This window comes from Callorhinchus milii, unplaced genomic scaffold (genome assembly GCF_018977255.1).
Source record: "Callorhinchus milii isolate IMCB2004 unplaced genomic scaffold, IMCB_Cmil_1.0 Scaffold19, whole genome shotgun sequence".
In the NCBI taxonomy this organism is placed as follows: domain Eukaryota; kingdom Metazoa; phylum Chordata; class Chondrichthyes; order Chimaeriformes; family Callorhinchidae; genus Callorhinchus; species Callorhinchus milii.
The window spans coordinates 11,010,348-11,033,664 of NW_024704760.1; the positions used below are offsets into that span (position 1 = coordinate 11,010,348).

At 41.4% G+C, this 23,317-nt stretch overlaps 1 protein-coding gene across 2 annotated transcripts; it reads right to left on the minus strand.

Moving 5' to 3' along the window:
* Positions 1-416: 416 nt before the first annotated feature.
* Positions 417-16,577, minus strand: nras (NRAS proto-oncogene, GTPase). 2 transcript variants are annotated; one of them, XM_007910226.2, is made up of 6 exons: positions 16,509-16,577; positions 11,773-11,898; positions 10,486-10,664; positions 7,816-7,975; positions 4,465-4,588; positions 417-3,426 (listed from the first exon to the last, which is right to left on the minus strand). In XM_007910226.2, the coding sequence occupies exons 2-5, from the start codon at positions 11,881-11,883 to the stop codon at positions 4,469-4,471; spliced, it is 570 nt and encodes a 189-aa protein (XP_007908417.1). In that variant the 5' UTR covers positions 11,884-11,898; positions 16,509-16,577; the 3' UTR covers positions 417-3,426; positions 4,465-4,468. The 2 variants fall into 2 exon arrangements, with proteins under 2 accessions (XP_007908417.1, XP_007908418.1); XM_007910227.2 differs by having other exon boundaries at positions 16,519-16,545.
* Positions 16,578-23,317: the final 6,740 nt, after the last annotated feature.

Below are 23,317 nucleotides of genomic sequence, written 5' to 3' on the forward strand. Positions count from 1 at the left end.
AACGTAAAAAACTGTGTGAGAATAATATGCACTTTCCCTTTAAGATTTAAGTTTCTGCCTGTGAGAAGAAAGATGTCGCCGGAAAAGCTGGACTGAGATCTTTGAGACTTAAAAGATAATTTCTGATGAATTTAAATCAGGACAAAACTAAATAGTTAACTCTGAGAACTTTTTTTTAAATATAGAAACTAAGTTAGGATATTTAAATAAAATTTACATAGATTGTGTGTCAGAATTAAAGAGTTTGAAACCTGCTCAAGAGCATTCACCACTAACGGTGTTAATTCTCTGCAATCCAGCAAATAAAACTGAAAAAGGGATGCAATGCCTCAACAAATCTTTACATAACTAGTAATCAAAAGTTATCACTCTGAAATCACAGCAAATGCTTTGATAAAATGAACCCCCACCATCACTGTACATATACTAATATTTTAATTACATAAAAGAAAAGGTAATTTTTGCAGAGATTGATTGACTTGGACCACTAAACAAGACTGGAAACACAACATTAAATACAATCAGCCACACCACTGCATACCATTACATCACTCTAATATGTTTACAAAAAAAATCAGAGTAATTTTCAAATAAAGCTACATATTTTAAAAGGCAATGTCTGATTCACTGATGCCAGGAGTTATATTACACATAGCACAATTGATACTATCTTTAAAGATTTGCTATACACTTATGTTGGTTCAAGTTAGAGGGACAAAATATTGCTCTGACAATTCAGCACTTGACTGTGGTCGTGGTCATTATCTACCACCAGGTGCTGCTTGTGAGCTGTGTGGATATCCGGGGGCAAATTGAATCACACCATCACAAATAAAAGCGGGAATTTTAGGAAGCTTCAACGTTCAGTGTGGTCAGTCAGCCTCGTAATGTAGCAAGTTACACACCTGCCTCAAAATTCTATGGCTTCATTTCTACTTTTACTGCTGAGACCCACTCAAACAGCTAAGGAGATTTCCACCCCATCCTCATGGCTTTCGAGTCAACTGGACAAGTTCTCAGGGTAGGAAACACAGCAGCAGCTTCAATGCCTCTTGTGCTTGGAAGTGATGATCCATGGGGAAAACTGCTTCCATTCTTTGAAGTTTCTTGGAGAGATTTATTTATAAACGGGGACTAGTTTACACATTTATCCACTAGGAACTAATGATGATGTTAATGTACATAGATTAGAAAGTTGTAGCAGTGCTAGATCAAAAGTATCAAACAGGCACTGTATTTACATTCAAAAACAAGAGCAGATACCAACAAGTCAAACATTCTCTTTTAAACCCTATATTAAGACTTGGGATGGGGGGGGAGGGGAGACAGAAAACAAGACAATTAAGACCAAAGTAAAGATGTGATGATCATTATATAGCACACCTGAGCAAAGCAACATCTGAGATAAACCTTTTAGGTAATAAAACCAAGACAATTTTGAAGGCAAATACAGTGGTTGTCAATACCTGTGAGGATGAAAGTCAAGGTTGTTTTTTTTGCTATTTTATCATAATCACCAGATAATGCCGAGAGTAACCATGTGCTGTGGGACTGGTGGGCCCTCAATCCTGCACAATACAACATCGGCGTCTGAAGCAGCCAAAAAGACTGCAGTTTACTTAACACCAACAGCATCTTCAGCAATACAGTACTTTCCAGGGATATCTCAGAACATCAGCTGCCATAATGAAGTATATAGGCATGCATTGGTAACACTGACACTAGCATACAACAGAAGTCGAAGCATATTATAAACAATGATCATGGCATTTTATAACATTTTCCCTTTTTAAAAAGGCTCAAGTTCATCATTTTAAGATGGTGACTGTACAATATAGCACAGTGATCACAACTGCTCATCCAATATTAGAGAACAAGAGTTCTTCACCCCAGCACAATGTGCTGAAATATGTTCCTAGAAACACTTGTCCAATGTTTGTTGCAGATTTCAGCTTCAGTCTGGTCAATCGCTATGAGAGCATTGCAGCAGCTTGTGGAGATGTGATGCACCTTGTCAGCTTAATGTGCTCATAGTTCTGCAAGATCTTGCCTAATCTGTACAATCTTTAAAACCACAACTGTTAAGTGTATCAGATCTCCTAACCAAGATCTGAAAGTTGTTTTAAGCCCTGGTACCACAAGCCAATATATGCCAGTTTAGAAATTATATCCTGAACCTAACATGTTACCTGTTGGTTAAGAATTGGTTCTAGTTAGCAGTGAGGCAAAAAGGGAATGCAAGATCTATATACAGAACATCAGGTCTTAAAGCTTTCCTCAGCTGTAAATATTGGCCATCAAATCTTCCAAGGTTGCCCACAGCCACCTATGAAAGCTTGAAAAGTCACAACAATATGCACTCTTATTGCTGCTCACTCAGCAAAGTGACTGCGTTGGAAAACTACAAAAGTTGATAAAGCACTCCCAAGTTAGGTAAGGCACACAGGTCAGGTTTGTGTAGAGCACCCATCAAGAGTGACACTTTCTATTCATGGCCTTGGAGAGAAGTTGTTAATTTGGTGCCAATCTCATGGCCTATTACACTTTTAATATCTCACCTGGCACTTAGTTATTTGAGTGCCTACAACAGATTTGTACCAGTAGGTATAAAATGTCCAGAAAGTCAGGCACCAACTATAACCAATAGTCTGGCCATAATCATCAAATTCAGATCATTGCAATAATTTATCATCAAGTGATTAATAGCCCTTTCATAGTGTGCATAGTACAACCACAGTATTTTCAATCAAAAATCCAAATTAAAATGTAATTAAAAAAATTAAGTTTCATACTCATCAATCTATAATAGGTGATTGGGGGATACATTTCACCAGGATTTGGATTTGCTGACATCACAAAAAAGCACCTTTCACTAGTTTCAATATTATCCCTCCTGAGAGGTTTTGTCTGTGCACATGTGACAAGGGAACTGGCCAGGTGTCAACTAGAAAAGAGAAACTTTACTGGAGGAGAGAAGGTGTCAGGGAATATCTTCAGCTCTCAAGACCAAAGGAATGAAGAAATCCGTTACATATTTGGAGTCAGACAGGAGTAGCCAAGTCTTATAACTAAGGCTAGAGCTAGAACTTGCGCTGCAAAAGAGGCACTTTTTTTTAAACAAAAGAAACTTGTGGATTTATCAGAGGAATATGCTAGAATTTGATCATCTGCCACTTCTGCACGATAAGGGTAGTGTGCTAGAAAAATAAAATCCAGTATATTTTGTGTGATCCATTGAAAAAAAAATGTAAGGAGTGCAACTGTACCTAGCAAACCTATTCTACGTGCTGTGCATGTGTAGAGGAAAACAGAGGAAGTAGATCTGCAGTTTCACATTGAACGTTTTGGACTCATGAGTTTTCTTGTCTTTGCTCTTTTTTTTTTACATATTTCATAGATGACTGTACAGCAGGTATCCTCAGCAACCTGCAAGAAATTAAATTTAAATTACACAAGTGTAAAATAAGCAGCTTTCAAACTTGGAATATTTCATTCACTGTGAATTAAGAAGGTATGTTCCCACTTGCATGCAGTTTACATTCTGGCTTGCTGTGCTCTTTATAATGATGCACTGTAAAAATCCTATTGAAATACTATGATGCACATGATCAGACAAATAGGTTCATGATTTGCACTCAAGAGTGCAGCTGCTGATATCTTAAAGAGGTAGGCATGTATGTTGGGAATGAATGCAGATTTTCTGTCGCCTTTGCTCAAAAATGTTCCCTTTTGAATGTTGGAAGAACTTTCAAAGAACCATTTTAGTGTTAGAGAATGCGACTATTCTGGATGCTTCTTCTGCTTAATGTGATTTATCAAGCTGTGTAAAGACAGGATTAAATTCCATATGTTGCACTTTAATACAGCTTTTTAAATGCTTGTGCAAACCTGTTCTAAAGCTTGCATGTGATCAAAAACACTAGATTGGTAGTAAACATAAACCAACCCATATACCATTACTCAAGCGCTATTTCTAGTGGGATGCAAGGCACAAATGCCAGACCTTACAAGAAATTGTATTTTGTTGCACCCTTCACATAAAATAATAAATCTAGAAGCACTTTATAAAATAAATTGGAACTTAAGTGCATGTTATAAAGGTAAATGCACTCTACTGAGGCACCAGTTCAAAAGTACATTTAACTAAAAAGTTCTTTGATGTTGTCAGAAAGTATTCAAACTTTAGGGCGTCAAAACCTAAAATCGTCATGTTTGCCCTTAACTTAATTACACCCAATCCCAAGTATTCAGACAGACAGATAGTTTAGCAATGTAAATATGGTCTCTTTTTGAGGCTACATTGGATCTCCAGCTGGAAAATCAGAGTGCCAATAGGTGATGGTTCTGGAGAAATCTCCAGATTGGAATTCATCAGTACCCCGGTTGAAGCAAAGGAAGAAAGAACAATTGATGGGAAATAGATGAAAAAATGGATGGTACAAAATACAAGCTGATATAACTTACCTAATTACATTATTATGCATTTTAGTCCCAAGCAGCCTTGGTTTCTATCATCTTGACTGTTGAGTTTTATCGTTCTGTACTGCCGGATCTCTCGTACCAGTGTGTAAAATGCATCTTCAACACCCTATAACCAAAAATAAAGGCAAGTCCTTCAGTATTTAATGAAAGGAAATCAAGGTGGGTGAATATGTCGCCGCAAAGCCACCTCTGCCTTCACAGTGCTGACTGATAGGTCAATGTAGGCCAGTCTTCCCTCTGCGCAGCCATTTCCCATGCTGTAATCTTTAACATCCTTACTCCTATCACATTCTGGACCACCTTTTATCCCCACAAGTCCTCCTGGTATGAACACGCTCCTTAATGTCCAAAGCTTGTGCTGAATGCAACACTCAAATTTAACCTCACAGCCCATCGCCACATCTGGCTCGACCACACCCAAGTCTATTATTAAAGCCTAACCTTTCACCTAAAGGTTCATCTTGGAAGCCAAATATATAAGTTACATAGACATAATAAAAGGGAGCATTTCAAAATTTTCAGATGGCTTGCTTATGGTATAGCATCTTATCATGCCATTGAGACGTCTCAAAGTACTTCCGGGATTTTTACAGTGCCTGTGGCCAAAGGCGAATCTTGTCCAATATAGGCCTGCCACCTCGTGCAATGCACCTAACCTCATTTCTCTCACCCGATATTCACACAAGCTTTCCAGTAGACATCAATGAAGAGCATCCCTATTGATTGACTGTTTATAATAATAATCCTTGCAATTGATATAGAACTTTATCACATCTTTGCGGCATCTCAAAGAGCTTCACAGAATATACTGTATAATGAATTGACTGTATACTGTGTGAGCAAAACACAGCAGCCAATTAGAAACAGCAGTAGCCCGCAAACAATCATGGATTTGAAGTGACTATCCTTTTTTAAAAAAAAATTGCCCAAGGCTTCTGAGGCCAGTATTGCTTCTCTAATGTAACAGGATTGTGTACTTACAAATTAGGGTTGTTTTAAATCAAATAAGCATTCCATGGTATTTAACCTGAATGTTAAATAGTTCATGCAGACTCAAACAAAGGTCACAAAGTGCAGTCTTGTCATATCGGACTTTAGCACAGTTTGGGAAAGCGGAATGCATATTTCAGCATTAACAAAATTAATACTGGATTTTATTTGGCAAATCATCATGTAAATTGATGATAAAAAAAATGCCAGTGCAGTAGGTGACCTTCTGTCAATCAGCATGAACTGGAGAACTCAGTAGACTGAAGAGCAATTCATTTTAAAAGGCAGCCGAAATATAGCCAAACCTCTCCCACACATTCCATTGACACAATTTAAAATCCATCCTGAATGGTGAACAAACTATGAGCGTGCATGACCTCCTAGCGGGTCAAGAGTCAGTCAACCTCAGTGATCTAGTGTTCAATGCTCTGCCTCACTTCAAACGAAATAGAAATAGATACACTGGTGTAAACGATTGTATTTAGGGAAACAAAAGCTAGGAGGATTTTGATAAAATGGAAAAGCAAATAAGTTTCATAAATATAGTAAGTTCTAGATATACCTTTGCTGATAGTAATACTGCATCTAATTTGAAACATGCTCATGAGTTACTAAGGCCATGAAAACAAACAAAAATGTTGTCTCCCAGAGCAAGAGGCAATTATGTTTGCATAATTCAGCCTTCATTTTATACCTGTGATTCGCAAATTGATTTCCCCCACTGGCCGCTACCCATTTCCTAATACGGTTAAGCTGAACAGATCAGACAGGGATGGTAGTTTTTCCCGGTTGACCGTCATATTTCAAATGGGTAAGAATCCAAATGAATCTGGGCCGGACATTTTGTCTAATTTATCCGGTGTCCGAGGTTAACTGCCGTCCGCTTAAAAGTGGTTTCCACTGAATAGTTATCATGGTAACCAACCATTCACAAAGATACAATACGAAAAGCAGCTGCTGAGTTCATCCTGATATAAACAAAATAGTTTTATACTATAGATTCAACAGAGTTTAGGGAATACTACAAAATAAAGCTGCTTTTTAAAGGATAAATGTACAATCTGAAATAAAATTTTAAAAAATCTGAAAATATTTATATTATTGAACAAATGTTCTCCCTGAAGTTATATAATTTTGATCAAAGGTTTGGAGAGTTACATTTCAGAATTCTTATTTCATTCTGCGGGAGATTGGTTGGCATTGTATCCACTGTGAGTTTTGCATTTCAAACTAGATCAGTAGACTAGCAAATATCCACAGAAGATACCACTGAGAGGAAGTAAATCTATGAAAAGCAGCAATCAGACCAGAGCTACACAAAACTATCACTAAACCCTCTGAGCTAAGCCCCAAATTCTAATGTTTGAATTTGGCCATGTGAACTTAACGTAATGGAAGGTAATTAGAAGGCAGTGAAGCCTTCCATAAATTAAGTTACACAGATTGTTTCTGAACAAGTTTAAAGGGTTTAGCAATTGCAAACTATAAGTCTGAACATGACAAGTCTACAGATTACATTTTAAATACCCAACGAATCTCAACAGAAACATTACCTAAATTATAAATGTTTTTATATGATGACTTGTCAGGTCAAAATTTCTAAAAGAACAATTCTGGGATACCAAGATGTTTTGCTCAAAGTATATGCATAGATACAAGTTGAGCTGGGGCCCACTATTCAAATAACCCATCTAAACTCACCGGCAAACATAGCGACGAGAATAAAGTATATGCACACCAATGAGCAAGAGAACAGATGAATAAATAGCAATGCAGGCGTGGCAATAGAGATTTGATTCCCCATGTTGATGAATCTGTGATCTCACACACACACACATAATGAGAAAGCATAAAGAGGACCGTAGCTACTCCCCTGTGAAGAGGAAGACATCTGCAGGTCACCCTCATGCAAGCTATGATGACCAGTTTAGAATGTAACTGGCATATGCGAAATATCATGGATAAATCTGACATGAAGTAAAAGGACCAAGTCTATAAGTAGAATAAGCACAGCTACTGGGATGGGGTAAAACAAATATCAATTCTTTCCAAGCTAAGCCAAGCTGTAGTTAACTTTAATAGGGCTATGGAGGGGAATCATCACTTCCAGGAAATTATGCTCTCTCATCATGCGGGTAAGCAAAGCACAATTGTAAAACCATTATTTGAAAAAAGCTGATTTTGTAGAAGTAATAAAAAATAGATTTTGACTAGAATATGCTCTTCTATACTGAAGAATCTTAGAAAAAATTAATTCAACTTGGGAATTTGAAATGCAGATCTACACACAAAAAAGTTCACCTGCAGCATCTGGGTTGTCGATCAGTCTTGTGCTTTTCTTACCTGCCTCGTTTTGGCTGAGGTTTCTATGAAAGGGATCCCATAACTCCTAGCCAGTTCCTGTGCCTGTTTTGTGTCCACCGTTCGGGCAGGTAAATCACATTTGTTCCCTACAAGGACCATGGGTACATCTTCAGAATCTTTTACTCTTTTTATCTGTTCCCTGATGAAAAAATGGACAATCATAAAATCAGGAAGTAAAATTACACACATTCCATATTTTGTGGGACGAGTAAAGGACGAGTCACAATGAAGACAAAACTGGTACAGACTGGCTAAAAGACAGTCCCCAAAGCTGTTTTTCAGTTGATCAAGTATAAACATTAATATGGTTGCATCATAAGTAGACCTGGGATAAACTGATGTACTTTTACAAGACAAACAGAAAGGTTGCAAGCCCAGGGAGCATAATTATATCCAGAACCTGCGACCATCGTATTTAAACAGAGCAAACTTACACCTTCAATCCAACTTTCCAATCATATGGGCCTTTACAGCCATTTTACAGATTTATGGAGTCATTTTTCTAGGTTAATTACAGAAGGTACATAGAGTAATTGCATAATACATTAAACTGAGGACTCGTCTGCCCGTTCAGGTAGTCTCTGAAGATCCCACAAAACTATTCAAAATGTCTCCAGTTTAATAATTCTTAAAATAATAAAAAAAATAAAAAATGGCTGTTTTGTGGACATTTTGTTCATGAAATGGCTGTATAGTCTGCCTACAAAATACACATTCACCACACATTACGGAAATTATCTACTAAGCGCTTTGAGACTTTTTGATTCAGTCAGCTTGGGACCTATCACTTTGACCACACTCCCCATCAGCAAACAACAACAAATTACATTTCAAACTTCCTCAGTTCTCCCCACCACCACAGTCACCCTTCAACCTTCCCCCCACCCAGCTCATGTGCTTTGAGGCTTCCTCTGAAAGAAATTGTAATTATAATAGATGCTTTATCAAATGCAAGTCTATTTATAACTGTTGTTCCAGAATGAAATCAATTTTTAAGCCAAGAATCTATACTTATTTTACCCAATGCAGTTGCTTTCTGCAGAGAAGTAATGTTATTACTTGGAGGCTGGCTTTTAGTATCTTAACATTATAAATGGTGATTAAAATCTGCACATGCTGACCACATGAAGTTCTTTCAATTGCAGCAGGGACATTATCATTCAATCTTGAGCAAATAATGCAACTTGCAACATTTACAAGAACAAACATGAGTTGGGCTTTATTGCATTTCAAACTTTCATTTCATTTGCTGATCTGGGAAAAAGTGAAAAGGGAACGGAGCATGAGTAAGCAGCTACTCATGATTAGAAATCAATGCAGCCAACATATACCAGAAATTAACCCAAACCATAAATCTTCATTCTATCACTGACTGGTGCTATAAATCAACCCTGCAGAGGAGCAACAAGGAGAACACTGGCCGGGCAGGGTCATGGCCTTCTCCACGTCCCTCGCCCTGCCCGCCCCACCATCAGCGGTCGGGCCTTCAGCCTCTCTTCTCCCACCTTCTGGAACTCCATCTGACATACCCTTCGCCTCGTTCCCTCCCTTGTCTTCTTCCAAGGCAAGTATCAAGATCCTCCTCTTTGACTGCGCCTTCGGCCACCCTCTACCCTCCCTGATCTCCAGCGCTTTGGGACATCCTCCCGACGTGAAAGGCGCCTTTACAAATGTAATTTTGTATTTGTATTTAATAACTTGGATTGTAATTCATACATGTAAATTGGAAGCAAAAGGTTCAGAAAGTGCTTCCATGCTTCTAATCTTGGACTGAACCACTGACGCACCGTAGTTCTGATGATTCTGCAAAGTAAGAAGGCTACCACAATGGTCATCATGGTCAGAGGAAACCAGCAGTGTAAGCTTCGGCACGAGTGCTGGCTCAAATGTTCATACTTGAATTTCCTCAATCTTGTGTAGATTGATTTTGTAGTTGGTGAGAAAATTAGTTGATCTGAAATCATTTACTGGTTGATCCTTCACACAATTCACATATTTATGGGGAAAATTACAATTTATGATGCATTATTTAGTGATCGCTATCAAATTGATAAATGCAGCCAGTGAAAACAACTACTCTGTGAATGTGACCCTCCCTGATCCTGTCAAAGGCTGGGCCTAAAGCTGCTTATAGCAGCTAGGGACTTGCTGGCCTACAGAGCAATTTGTCAAGCCTTCAATTTAATTGGATGGACTATTGATCAAATAATTATCACAAATCACAATTTCTCCTCTTAATTGAACAGCCCTAAGCATGCCTTAATTGAAACAGGAACATTATATTTTTCTCTCTTCACACTCATTTTGTTTTTCCTTCTGCTCCTGAAAGCTTTGGATTTTTTTTCTTTTCATATGGCAGGGGTTGATGTCCCCTCCAGTACCATATCTGCTAATCATACACAAACTTTAGCAATTAAGTGTCAGTGGACACTTTATTGTCAATAAGAGATAAAGTACATGGAAATAGATTTAAATAGGAAATTCACAAAAACATTGGATTGAAAAACTCATGAGCAGAGCTATAGTTGGACTATATCACAGCAACTTGCTGAAGTTGTTATCTTTGGCAACACTTAAAAAGTAAATACCCACAGACGCATATCCCTAGCCAGCAAGCTTCACAATGGAACAAGAAAACAATTAACCCACCTGTATAAGTGAATATCTGCAAAGGATTTGCTATTATTTATGGCAAACACACAGAGGAATCCCTCTCCAGTTCTCATGTACTGATCTCTCATAGCACTATACTCCTCTTGACCAGCTGTGTCCAGAATGTCTAACAAACATGTTTCACCATCAATTACAACTTGCTTCCTGTAGGAATCCTGAAGAGGTAATCAGAATACAAGTGTAAAAATGATTCCTGAACAAACATAACAAAACATTTCAGGTCAGAATATGAATGTAAAGTTGCCCAACTGATCACCTTCATATTTCAACAAGCCCAAAAATAACAAGCACAAAATGATGAGGGAACAAAACAGACATTCTTTGAAGGAACAAATGATGCAGAAATAAAAGTACAAATATATAGATGTATGCAAAAAGGCACATGATCCTTTTAAAAGAATGTTAAAGGATTGTAAAAGGATTTCAACATCAGAGAAATCTAGTAGATACCACAGCGCACCCTGAAATACATTACTTCTGTCAACTTTTTAAAATCTTCTCCACATCCCCCTTGCATGACTGACAGCACAACAGAGTGCAACCAGAGAAACTTTTAAAAAGTAAACATTTTGTAAGGTGATTGCCTATACCACACAAAGCCTTGAATACTTAAGGGCTAAGAAGCCTTGCAACTGTGCTGTAATTATGATTGTGTTTGTGCCAACCAATCATCCTTCAAAGATTTCTGGTTCTTTCCTCTCCTGAAGACATTTGATGCTTCTGAGTTACACAGCAGACACCCTCCAGGACCTCACACAAATGGCCACTGGTCACGTTTGATCCTCAACAGTAAATGTCAATAGGTTAGTTAACTGCAGGAGATATAAAGGTGAATCCAATTGTGTCTTTACTCAATGCAAAAGCACGCCTTCTAGCAGGATTCTTGATAGTATATAGGGAGGAATCTCTTCCCAACTCTGGGATATTGTAGGACCCCACCCATTACCCCATCTGCTCAGCTAACTCAGCAAGGGATTCAATCTTCAAACCTTCTAGTTTTTAAACCCAGTTGCATTGGAAGTGATCCACAAAGCGATTGGTAACTTTTATTCAGTTAGTATATTTTTTCAGGTCAGACTAACATACAATAACCTATCCCCATAATTAAAAGAGTATCCAAAGCAGACTTGGAAATTTCCGTGTGTCTGGAATGGAGTGTGAGCTCTCTTACTAGCGGATCAGACATTTGGAGAGACATTTTTAAAACTAAGCATAATAGGTTTAATTTTCAACTACCCATAGAGGAGGGTTGTAGTTGCTTACCTCAATTGTAGGATCATATTCATCCACAAAGTGGTTCTGAATCAGCTGGATAGTTAAGGCACTTTTTCCCACACCACCAGCTCCGACCACGACCAGTTTATATTCCGTCATTCCTCACTGGCCAATCTGAAAATAGAAGTACATGATCAGCTGTGAATATAATTGATAGAAAATTCCTCAAAAGTGTGAAGATCGATTTCACAAGTTTATTCCCTTCTTTCTAGCAAAACGTAACTTTAAATGAACAGTACTGAAGAAACTTTGCATTCCTTTATTTTAAAGCTAAATACTTCCAGCAATTCCTGAAAAGTGATGATGAAACAAAATATTTTAAAGATTGTTTAAACAGCAAATGTGATTAAATGTTAAATTGGTCGATCATATCACATTTACCAGAAATCAGATTATATTACTTTTTCCTATAAGCTTTTCTCCCTTTAACTAACAGATCTAGTGGCCCCATCATACTTGGTTCAAAATGAGTATCTATTATGTGTAAGCCATGTGTAAAGTGTAGGTCTATTTGGAGTTGTGCAAGCAATGTCCAAAACATTTCATCAGTTGTCCTTTACATAAGGACACATGCAATATTTTCTGTTCAAACAACTTAAATAATACAACAGACCTGAGTATCTCAACAAGATCGCTTTTGGTAACATGGTCACTTTTGGTTTCACATAAGTACAGCAATAAAACTAAAATAAAAACATTTTGTTCATGTTTTCAATGCACTTGTGTATGCACTACTGACACAACATTTTAATAAAGTGACTATTTATTGAACTGCAAATGCTTAATCTGCCAAAATCAAAAGGTTTTCTTACATACACACCAGATTGAGTAATTGCTCTGATATTGAATAGTAAAATAAACATTCCCAAACAAGGTACAAGTGTCTCAGGCCAAAAGCCAATAGAGTGCACGCACACTTCCGTCTCAGTATGATCTCTTCACACAGTGGTGGGTTTCCTTGAAAGACACTGGCATGGATTTTTCTTCTAAAGAAATGCTGACACAACTAGGGAAAGTCCAACATTGTGTTGCTATTTACAGTTTGCAGCTACACAAAGGGCTATCTTGCACTGTTGTGTGGATTCAAACTGTCAGCAATGTGGTATAATACAAGACAGAATATTCCTTTGATTTTCTAAAAATAACCCAGCAAAAGAGATCAAAGCTTTATTCATCTAGCTGCGGTCATTTACTCACAAAATAAAAAGCAGTAGTTACTGGCCTGAACTAAATTTAGCACCTGCCGTGGAAGAAAGAATGCACCAACAAAACAAGTTGGCACTACAATTTACCCAGTTATTACATGGCTATTTTTCAAACAATATATCAGAAAAAAGCTGAAGATCTGAGCAATCATTAATAAGAACTTAATTAAATTACATTACATTGATTTTAATTTTAAAGGACAGAAATCTACATTGAAGATTTTTACTGGATTGGGTGTCCCGACACATAGAAACGCATCAACTTGCTTGCCTTCAAATCAAACTACTGGGAGTTCCATACATGCATGGAAATTTCTATTTGCTTAGAATAGAGTGTACACTCTCATCCCAGAGGAACACACCTATGCTTAACTAATTCTGGAAAGTATATTACGGGGTATGAGTTGGCAAGACCCAAGACTTGGTGACTGCAGAGTATGCAGAAGTTTAAACAGTCAAAAACAGAGTTTACCAATGCAAACACTGACTGTCAAACGTCTAACTACTTGTGACCACCCAACCTGCTCCAAGTCCTGCTCATGAACGAGACCAACTTGTCTGCATAAACTTGGAATAATCTCACCTGCGAAAAGTATTTGCCTGCACACACCCCTGAAGAAGTGTCACGAGTTGATCATTAATAATCTGACAACCATAGGTTTGAAGCATCCGTCAGGAGCCACATGAGGAAGAACACAATTTAGCATAAAACATGTGACTATGTTGCCGCCATATTAAGAAACCCTGCATTTGATATAGCGCCTTATCACGTCATTGAGATGTCCCAAAATGCTTCACATAATACATTGTAAAGACTGTATTTTGTGGGCGAAATGCAGCAGCCAATTGCGCACAGCAGCAATCAGCCAATCGATTAACAACCAGATTGCTACTCACTGTTAAGTAAACAGAGGCGTGTGAAGTAAGGGAACTTGCCTACAGTTTCGCCCCTCCCAGGAATATAATAACAATCCTTGCATTTGATATAGCGCTTTTCACGTCGGGAGGAGGTCCCAAAGCGCTTCACAGAACACAGTGTAAAGTGAATTGACTGTATATTTGTGGGCGAACGCGGCAGCCAAGTGCGCACAGCAATGTCCCACAAACAGTCGTAGATTGAAAATGACCAATTTATTATTGTTTATTTTGGTTTTGGAGGGATTATTATTAGGCTCTGTGTGGAGTAAGGAAACTTGCCCGAGGTTTCGCCCTCTGCCGGGGATTGAACTCAGGTCTCTCACTTGCAAAGCGAGTGCTCTAACCAGAGCTACAAGACTCCACAACCCAGGTCCTCTCACTTGTGAGGCACACACTCTAACCAGTATGCTACGGAACGCCACTATACTTCAGCCCCAACTTCAACCTGGTTGCTTAGATCCATACCCTATCCGTGCCCCCGATCGATGGGGGCTGATTGGGTCTCTAGAACTACATGTCAGAGTCCCTACAACTCCCTTTTGTTGAAAACAAACCTTAAAACCTCCCTCTCTGAATACACTATTGGTCATCTTTTCACTTCGGGTCTTCGCACCCCCCCAGCTCAGGTCCCCTTCCACAATTGTCAAGTGATTTCAGACTTCCTCCCGATGTTAAAAGGCGCTATATGAATTGCATTGTATCTTTCTAACTACATCCCTACCTATTAATGATCATTCCACCAGCAAACCTGAGTTGCATAACCAATTAATTTGATAATTAAATTAGATTAGAAAAAGAAATATATTATTATGTATTATTTCTATATATTTCACTAGATATGTTATCTCCCTCTGCTTGGCTAACTCAAGCCTCACCGCCTCTGTGCCATCGTCGGTGTCCAAGCATTCAGCAATTCTACATCCCAACCTCTGGAACTCCCTCCCTCGCTACCCCCTCCCCTCTTCCTCTATAAATCCTGCCCTTTTGGCTTCAACTAGTCACCTCTACCTTTGCATTCCTCTATTGCTCAACACCTGACCTCATCTTTGTGAAAAGCTTTGAATGCTCTCCAGGTAGGTCAAAATGTACGTGTAATTACAAGTAGTTGCTGCAATGCTCTCAACCTTTCCCGTCATCGTTCTATCTTATCCCATCTGTGCAACAGATCATTCTAAATACATCAAAGAAATCCCAGATACCATCAATGCATTTATCTTTCAAAAAGTGGTTCACTTCTGCTGAACACAATGAAGCAATTTACACCACAATTACATAAATTGAACTTAAAAACATCCTCACAATGAGGCTACACTTGGACATTCTACTCACTCTTCCTCTCAAAACAGCAAAGTTCCCTATCAACAATGATAAAAAATTACACTCGGGTAGCGCCTTTCATGTCGAGGATGTTCCAAGGCACCCAAGGTTATTCATCAAAGATTACAGGAAAAAGTTGTGCCGGCGATTCAAAGATGCAAAATTGTGATTCAAATGCAAATATTACCAAAGCAACTGCAATGTTCAATTAAATCATTGCACAGTGAAGTGCACTCAAATGTCATAGATCAATGGAATAGGGGAACTGATGCACTGACATCAGCTGACGGCACTCTTCCCCCTCCCTCTCCCAAAAACATCTTCTCAGAGAACCAGACACACCCAATTCCAATGAATTTCAATATCATACCTCACCATACATTCAACCCCTCACCCCACACCCCACCACACCGCAGCCCCTACCCCCACGCCCTCTGCCCCCCCCCACACCCACTCTGCCCCCACACACCCACCCTCTCCCCCCCACACACCCACCCCGTGCCCCCCCACACACCCACCCTGTGCCCCCCACCTACCCTCGCCCCCCACCCCACACACTCTGCCCCACTCTCACACACTCTGCCCCACTCTCACACACTCTGCCCCACTCTCACACACTCTGCCCCACTCTCACACACTCTGCCCTCACCCCCACACTCTGCCCCCACCCCCACCCCGCTGCCCCCCACCCCCACACCCGCTGCCCCCACCCCACACCCGCTGCCCCCACCCCACACCCGCTGGCCCCCACCCCCCACCCGCTGGCCCCCACCCCCACCGCTGGCCCCCACCCCCCACCCGCTGGCCCCCACCCCCCACCCGCTGGCCCCCACCCCCACCCGCTGGCCCCCACCCCCCACCCGCTGGCCCCCACCCCCCACCCTCTGCCCCCCACCCACCCTCTGCCCCCCCACCCACCCTCTGCCCCCCACCTACCCTCTGCCCCCCACCTACCCTCTGCCCCCCACCTACCCTCTCCCCCCCCACCTACACTCTGCCCTCCCCCCACCTACCCTCTGCCCTCCCCCCCACCTACCCTCGCCCCCACCCTCTGCCCCCCACCCCACACCCTCTGCCCCCCACCCCACACTCTGCCCCCACCCCACACACTCTGCCCTCACCCCCACACACTCTGCCCTCACCCCCCACACACTCAATACTCCATGACACACACTCATCTCCCCACCAGTTACGTACTCCCCCCATTGCACTTCCCCCCCCGCCTCAGGGGCTGTCCCCTGGGGTCTAACCATAGCCCAGGGGGACCTCGCTCCCCTCACTCACCGTGACTCACCGCTGAGCCCTGCTGTGCCGCGAGCGGCGGGGGCTGTAAGGAGCGCTGGGCCGGGAGGGCTGGAGGGGAGAGTGACGGGCGGGCGGGAGGGAGGGATCCACCGGCCGCTGACGGGCTGAGCTCGCGCCTGGTAACGGCTGCTCCTCGCGCTCCAACCGCCGCCGAACACACCCAGCCGCAGGACCCCACGCGGCCAGCTGCCCGCGGACCGCCTGCCCTGGCACGCCACACGCCCGTCGCCCCCGCTCGCCACTCGGCTACCCGCCGCCGTTAGACCCGCGCGACCGACACCCGGAGCCGCAACCTCCCGCCGCCGCCCCCTTACTCCTGAGGTTCAAATAACCGCCGCTCTTCGCAATCGCCCACGCTTTCATTCAGGCAAAAGAGAACAGTCGTGTGGAGGGGCTTACGGGCGCTTCGGTGCGTATGCGGTGTGCTCCCGTTGCATTCTGGGGGGTGTAGTTCCGTGTGTGTGCGCATGCGTGATGACGTCAACTGACTCATCGGGCTATAAATAGACGATATATAAGGAGCAGAGCAGTAGCTGAGCAGCCACTGAGAGCAGAGGGGCTGAGGCTGCAGCTCTCTCTCACACACACACACACACTCACACAGTGTACATAAATTATAAAATAATTATATACTATACACATACAGATATGTATACATGCATACACTATATATGTTTACACTAAATATATATATGCACACATGTACATATATGTTTACACACATACAACACAAATGTGCATGAATGTGCACTGTATAATAATAATAATAATACTTGCATTTGGTATAGTGGCTTATCAACTTTGGGCAAAATGCTTTGCAATATACTCTAATAATAATATAATAATAATCCTTGCATTTGATATAGTGCTTTTCTTGACACCTCAAAGCGCTTCACAGAATAGACCATAAAGTGAACTGACCGTATATTTGTGGGCGAAACGCGGCAGCCAATTGCGCACAGCAATGTCCCACAAACAGTTGTAGATTGAAAATGACCAATTTATTATTTTTTGTTTTGGAGGGATTATTATAATAATAATAACACTAAAGTGAATTGAGTGTATATTTTGTGAGTGAAATGTGGCAGCCGATTGTGCATAGCAGCGTCCCACAAACAGTCATGGATTGAGTGACCATATTTCTTTGATGGAATTATTTGCACCTAAGATAGTACAATTGCACAGCTGCACCATCATGCAAGTTGTGCGTAATGTGAGCGTTTGCTTCCCGGCATGCAACTATAACCATTAGATCTATTTCACCTTAGAACTGAACACTGCAGGGACAGGCTGGGGAAACTGTGCTATCATTAGACCTGGAAAAGGGTAGAGAGAGGGGGTATTTATATAGCGGGGACACAACGACAAGGATAAGGCAGTTCCCCCTTCCCAGAATGAGAACACTCTTCTAAGTTTTAATCTATCTAATGTCACCTTACGGGATCTATAACAGGAGTGTTCGAAGGGATGTTCTGATTCTGTGCCAATTTCAGATCCCAAGAAATCCCAGTGGCTATTTTTGAAGTCACTTAATTGAATTCAAAGAAGAATATTTCCCCGAGCTCCAGTGTGAACTATTTCCATCCTTCCCACCTGCTCACTCAGAAAGAACATTAAAAATGACTCAATATTATCATTTCTGAGAAGGGTCATTGGAGTTCATTATGCAGCATGTGTGAGTGCAAGTATTCAGAGTAATTCTAGTCACCAATAATTATTTGACTGCTCCTCAGGCTAGACTGAAACCAGAGAGCCTCAAAAATAAATATATCAAACATTGGTATATTTAAGTTAATTGCTAAAAACAAAGGAAGAAACTTAGGAGGGTCTTTTTTCAATGCAGGCATATAAATTATACAGTTTTGTTCACAAAATATACAGTCAACTCACTTTATATATTGTGAAGAGCTATGAGACATCTCAATGATGTGATAAGGCGCTATATCAAATGCGAGGGTTATTATTATTATGATTATGCAGCATGGTATTGAGCTTGGCTCACTCGGTAGTACTCTCAGCTCTGAGTCAGAAGGTTGTCGGTTCAAAGCTCAGTATTAGAACTTACAACTCGTAGACGAGGCTGATACTCCAGCTCAGTGCTGGGGGCGGGGTGAGTGGGGGGGGTGGGGGATACGCTGCATTATTGAAGGTACCATCCTTTTAATGAGATATTAAACCAAGGTCTCATCTGCCTGTTCAAGTGGATGATAAAGATTCCATAGACCTATTCAAAAAGAGAAGAGTTTCTCTCGGTGTGCTCTCTGGCCAACGATCTGCCAGATAAAATTGATCACTTCTTGCCTATTTGCAGGACATTGCTGTGTGTAAATTGGATGTCAGGTTCCCTGACAAGATACACAGTCACTACACTTCATAGTAAAATACTGTGAGGCACTCTGAGATGTCTTGACCACATAATAAGGCACTGTATTAAATGCAAACATTATTATTATAATTTAGTGCTCCATCAAAACAACAACAATGCTTTAATACAGTACCTTTCACATCGGGAGGACATCCCAAGACGCTGGAAAATTCTGCTTGAAGCACTTTCCAGAATAGCTGTTAAAAGGGAATTAGTAAAACATCTGAATAGAAGAATAGAAAAATATAAAAGGCTGTGGGGAGAAATGAACTTAATATTAGTGTTAATGTTACAGCCTGATTTTTTTTTGGTCAGTCAGCTATTTGACACATGCAGAAAACCTTCACCAAGGCTGAGTATCTGAACTAGAGACGCCCCACCTCTGTCCCCTTACACAAGGAGATATCACTTAATATCAGACTATATAGAGGAGTTACTGTTAATATCAGACTATATAGAGGTGTCACTGTTAATATCAGACTATATCGAGGTGTCGTTGTTCATATCAAAAGATATAGAGCTGTCACTGTTAATATCAGAAGATATAGAGGTGTCATTTTTAATATCAGACAACAACAACAACAACTTGCACTTATATAGCACCTCCACGCTAGGCGGCGTCTCAGAGCGCTTAAATATAGTGGTGTCATTGTTAATATCAGACTATATAGAGGTTTCACTCTTAATATCAGACTATATAGAGGTTTCACTGTTAATATCAGACTATATAGAGGTTCTCACTGTTAATATCAGACTATATAGAGGTTCTCACTGTTAATATCGGACTATATAGAAATGTCACATTTAATACCATACTATATAGAGGTGTTCTATATTTTGAGGATGGGGGTGATGACAGCTTATTCTAGTGGGGCGGGAACAGTAAAGTGTAGTGACTTTGTATTTTGAGGGTGAAATACAGCAGCCAGTGCGCGTCCCACAATCAGCCATGGAGTGAGTGACCAATTTTATTTGGGGGATTGTTGACAGGGACGCCGGAAGAGAGAAACTCCCTTCTCTTTATCAAATAGTGCCATGGGATCTTTAATGTCCACCTGAGCAGGCAGACATCTCGGTTTAACATCTCATCCGAAGGGTATTTTATTATGCTATTTTATGAAAGCTTGGATGTTCCTGAGCTGCCTCTGAGGTAAAGTCAGACTGCAGTCTTTTTAAGACTGATAAGCCCATACACTGCAGAGCTCCCTTCTTCCCGGATTGTTTCATGTACGGGTATCAGGCTGGCTTAGTGACTAATACGCTGGGTGGGGGGGTGGGGGGCATCAGAGGTGCTGTTCTTCTGATGAGACATTATAGATCCCGTGGCCTATATGAAAAGGAAGGGAATTTTTCTCTCCTTGTGTCCGGTCCAATGAGCCCTTAGATAAACATGTTTGGCTGTTTGCACCGACATTTCTGTCAAAAATTTGTTGCCATATTCACCTACATTTTACAATAAAATCCTGTGCAGCGCTTTCAGATGTTCTGATGACAATTATTCACAACTGGTGGATTGATGCAAATGCTTGTAAACGTTTGAACATCCGTTAGGTGGCACTGCTGCTTATGCAGTCAGGTCACACTTTGAAGGAAATTGCTTAATGGTCAAAAAAGCCCTCAGAGCTTTGCAGCATCTCATTACGTGACAGGGATCACCGTCAAGCAAAGTGACACAAGCGGAAACCCATCCCCATTCTTAAGAGAATCCGAACCAAGCTGAGAATTCCATGCACCCCAACCACACACGGATAATCCAGAGACAGATTGTTGGAATGGAACGCGCACTCTCTCTCTACCTGGAGGGACGCATCCTGTTTACCTAATTCCGGAAAGTAATAGACCCAGGTTGGTAAGAGCCAAGACTTGGGGACCCCAGAGTATGTATTGGGGTAACTGCTGGAGTCTAACCAACCCAAACCGCAGAGCTTGCATTCCATAGAATCATAGAATCGTACAGCACAAAAAGAGGCCATTCGGCCCATCGAGTCTGTGACAGCTCTTTGAATAGAGCAATTAATGTCAACCCCACTCCCCGGCCCTTTCCCCATAACCTGCAAACCCGTCCTCCTCAAATACCGTCCACCGCGTTTTTAAAAGTAGTTATCGAATCGGCCTCGACCGCCCTTTCAGGCAAAGCCTTCCAGATTCGAACAACTCGCTATTGGCAAGCATTCCTGCTATTTGTCCAGCTAGGACTACCCTGCCCATTAGGGCTTTAGCTTGCAGCGTTAACAAGAGCTGAGTGGGAGGGTTCTCTTGCCCCAGTGACTGTTTCTATAGGCAAAGACAAGGGCCATTATATAATCAGCAACATAGCACAATAGCGCTGTGGTGAATTCACCTGGACGATTGCTGACTAGGAGCAAACTTCTTTCTGGTTTCAAAGTCACAAGATCCTTAACCTCCACCTGTAACCACCTTTAACACCTTCACCTGAAGGACTGCACACCCCTACAAGCTCCATTGATCCCTGAAATAAGTTCAGGCCTCAGTGGAGCTCTGCCCAGGATCAGGCAGCTCAACAAGTGCCTCATTACTGATTGGAGTATCAGCCTGGACACTGAGCTCTAGTTGGGCAGAGACTGGGGGAGGGAGACGTTGGCTCAAATCCACAACTTCTGACCTTGCGGTAAATGTGCTTGTGAGCAAGGCTGACAGTGACATTTGAGAGAGCGACAGAGTGAAGTTACACAGGGCGACACATTAATGTTACAGTTAACAGGTTTAGGACATGTAAGAGTATGATGTTGACAATAATAAATACATTTAACTTTTAGTCTACTTTGAGGTGATTGAATAAATACATTAGTGGGACCCTTGGGGGTTAAATAATAACAATGGATTTAAAAGGTTTGATGTTTATGGCGAGTGTCAGCAGTCTACACCGAGCACTGGGGAGAGCAGTAACACTGGGGCCTCTTAATAATAATAATAATAATAATAATCCTTGCATTTGATATAGCGCTTTTCACGTCGGGAGGACGTCCCAAAGCGCTTCACAGTACACACTGTAAAGTGAATTGACTGTATATTTGTGGGCGAACGCGGCAGCCAATTGCGCACAGCAATGTCCCACAAACAGTCGTAGATTGAAAATGACCAATTTAATTATTGTTTTGGGTTTTTGGAGGGATTATTATTAGGCGTGTGGAGTAAGGAAACTTGCCCAAGGTTTCGCCCTGTGCCTGTGCTCTTATAAACCACACTGAACAAAGAGGCAGAGGACAGCATTTAGACAGTTTCTCAATGTTTCCACAGGAGTTCATTGCCATTGAAAAGTTCTGGTGGGGAATCGAGAACAAGGTAACATAACCATAAAATTAGGATTATTATTGTTATTATTGTTTGGGTGATGCACTTTAAGACCCCTCCTTGACCCAATAAAGTGAAAGGCATTTTATCAAATGTAAGGATTATCATTAATGTTATTATTAATAAAAATAAATTTAAAATATGGGTAAATTAAACAACCAGCCTGTGCTGTCTCTTAATAGGTTTTAGTTAGCACTGTAACCAATTGGTGCATGTGTTTTGTGCGATAAACTGTTATCCACATTCTTCCCATATCGACAACTCGGCCGTGGATCCCACTCAGTGTGAATAATTGGCTTTAGAATCATACAATAATAATCCCTGCATTTGATATAGCGCCTTATCACGTCTTCGAGACGTCTCAAAGTGCTTCACAGAATATACTGTAAAGTGAATTGACTGTATATTTTGTGGGCAAAACGCAGAAGTCAATTGCACACAGCAGCGTTCCACCAACAGTCGTGGATTGAGTGACCAGATTATTTTTTTTTGGAAGCGATCTGCCAATCAACTAACAACCAGGTTCCTACTTACTGCTGGGTAACCAGAGGCGTGTGGAGTAAGGAAACTTGCCTAATGTTTCGCACTGCCTGGGAATCAAACCCAGGTACTCTCGCTTGTGAGGCGAGTGCTCTAACCACTGAGCTACAGAACTCATAAAATCATGCTGTCTAGATGTCCAAATCTACTTTTCCTCCTCCAGCTACAACTCCAGATTCGCCAATGTTCTATCAGCTTGTCTGGCAGACATCCGAGCCCGGATGAGTGTAAACTTCCTGAATTTGGACAAGACAGAAGCCATACTCTTTGGCTCCCGTCGACGTCTTCACTCGTGCGGATCTGACCTCCTAAACCTCCCTGGGTTGTCCCACAGACTCATTGAACTAGTGCAGTGAGTCTGACAGAGAGTCTGTCAGGTTCAACCCCCAGCTGTCCTTCTTTCCCCACATCCGATCCCTGACCAGGACTGCCTTCTTCCACCTCCGCCACATTGCCCGTCTCCGACCATACCTTACCCTAAATGCAGCCGAAGCCCTCGTGCATGTGTTTGTCAACTGTAGAGTCCTGTAGCTCAGTGGTTAGAGCACTCGCCTTGCAAGCGAGACACCTG

Excerpts from the sequence above, each read along its gene's own strand:
- nras (XM_007910226.2), bottom strand. The coding sequence starts at position 11,883 with ATGACGGAATATAAACTGGTCGTGGTCGGAGCTGGTGGTGTGGGAAAA. Across the intron at positions 10,665-11,772 it reads AATATGATCCTACAATTGAG|GATTCCTACAGGAAGCAAGT; the intron begins GTAAGCAACTAC and ends TTACCTCTTCAG. Across the intron at positions 4,589-7,815 it reads CCTCAGCCAAAACGAGGCAG|GGTGTTGAAGATGCATTTTA; the intron begins GTAAGAAAAGCA and ends TTTTGGTTATAG.